Source organism: Saprolegnia diclina (assembly GCF_000281045.1).
Source record: "Saprolegnia diclina VS20 unplaced genomic scaffold supercont1.72, whole genome shotgun sequence".
NCBI lineage: Eukaryota > Oomycota > Saprolegniomycetes > Saprolegniales > Saprolegniaceae > Saprolegnia > Saprolegnia diclina.
Genome location: NW_008246139.1, coordinates 45,409 through 46,582, shown reverse-complemented (window position 1 = coordinate 46,582; position 1,174 = coordinate 45,409). Strand labels below are relative to the sequence as shown.

The following is a 1,174-nucleotide window of genomic DNA, read 5'->3' as shown; positions in this document are numbered from 1 at the left end:
GTCCACCAACCTGCAAATGGGCTGCACGTGCGCAACGTGCTCGACGGGACGCGCAAAGCTCAAGGCGCTGGCAAGGATCCACGTGAGAAGTGCAGTGCGCTTGGTGTATATGGCCGCAAACTCGCGTGTGAGCACCATCCCAATGTCTTCGAAAATGTGCACGAGCCAGCCGAGCTCGCCCGAGGCAAGCACTTTCAAAACAACGACGAGAAGTGGACTCACGTCGTCTCGGGTTGCGACGGCGATCGTGACACCCCCCGCCTTGCGCAGCTGGAGCGTTGCCGAGCAGAGAATGCAAAGGGCCGTGAACGCGCGGACCATGAGGAGCGGTCGGCCGAGCCAAACAAGCGCGCCGACGCGATTGATGAGGAAGAGGTTCTTGGGCTCGGTTGTCAAGCCGTTTAGAAGCGTGTAGCCACACCATACAAAATCGAGGCTCGCAAGGACGCTGGAAATGTACTGGCACAACGTGCGAAGATACGTGGCCACGTTTCGAGGCAGCTCAATGGCGCTGGCGCCAATGATAGTCGCCATCCCGTTGAAATCGAAGCACTTCGCGCGTGCCCGTCACCCAGTCGTGGAGCAGCATCCAGCTCACAAAGTGCAAACTCGGCTCGCTCTTATCCAAAAGCGGCTGAAAAAATAGCTCGGCCTCGTACAAGACGGTGTCCAAGAGGTACTGGGCATAGCCCACGTTCACGGCGACAACACTGGCTTGGGCCGCAATCGATTGACTGCGCATTGTTTGAAGCGTGTCGGCATCAACGTACGTGGCTGCAAAGGTCGTAGCGCTATCGACGGACGCGTCGCAGCCGGGTGGCGTGAGCACTTCGGCGCCGCACGCCATCGAAACGAGACTCTTTGGCGCCAAGACCGTGCCAGACACGATCGCTGCAAACACCATTTGCATGGGATTTGTACTTGCTCGCTCGTCGCCGCCCGCACCGCAGAGCACATCGCTGCCGGTGAACGTCGCCATGCTGGATGTTAAGTTGATGGGAGTTTGCAGCGCACCGCAGAGGAGGTTGCCACCGCCGGAGAGGAACCGAGCCTTGTCGATGGCTATCGGCACGAACGTCAAGGCGCTGATCAACGTCATGGAAGCGAATTGATCTTGGGCACCATTGCTGTTGCGCACCAAGAGGGTCATGATGGTGTCTGTGACGTTTGCCAC

General features: G+C 58.9%; 1 protein-coding gene across 1 annotated transcript in view; it reads right to left on the bottom strand.

The window, feature by feature from the left end:
- The window catches only part of SDRG_14456 (hypothetical protein), a gene marked incomplete at its 5' end in the record, with an annotated part of 1,818 nt that extends 668 nt beyond the window's left edge, over window positions 1–1,150 (bottom strand). Inside the window, 2 exons of the mRNA XM_008620585.1 lie at window positions 11–459; window positions 554–1,150. Of these exons, the coding sequence (XP_008618807.1) occupies window positions 11–459; window positions 554–1,150 (1,046 nt within the window). The remainder of the gene's footprint in view (window positions 1–10; window positions 460–553) is intronic.
- Window positions 1,151–1,174: the final 24 nt, after the last annotated feature.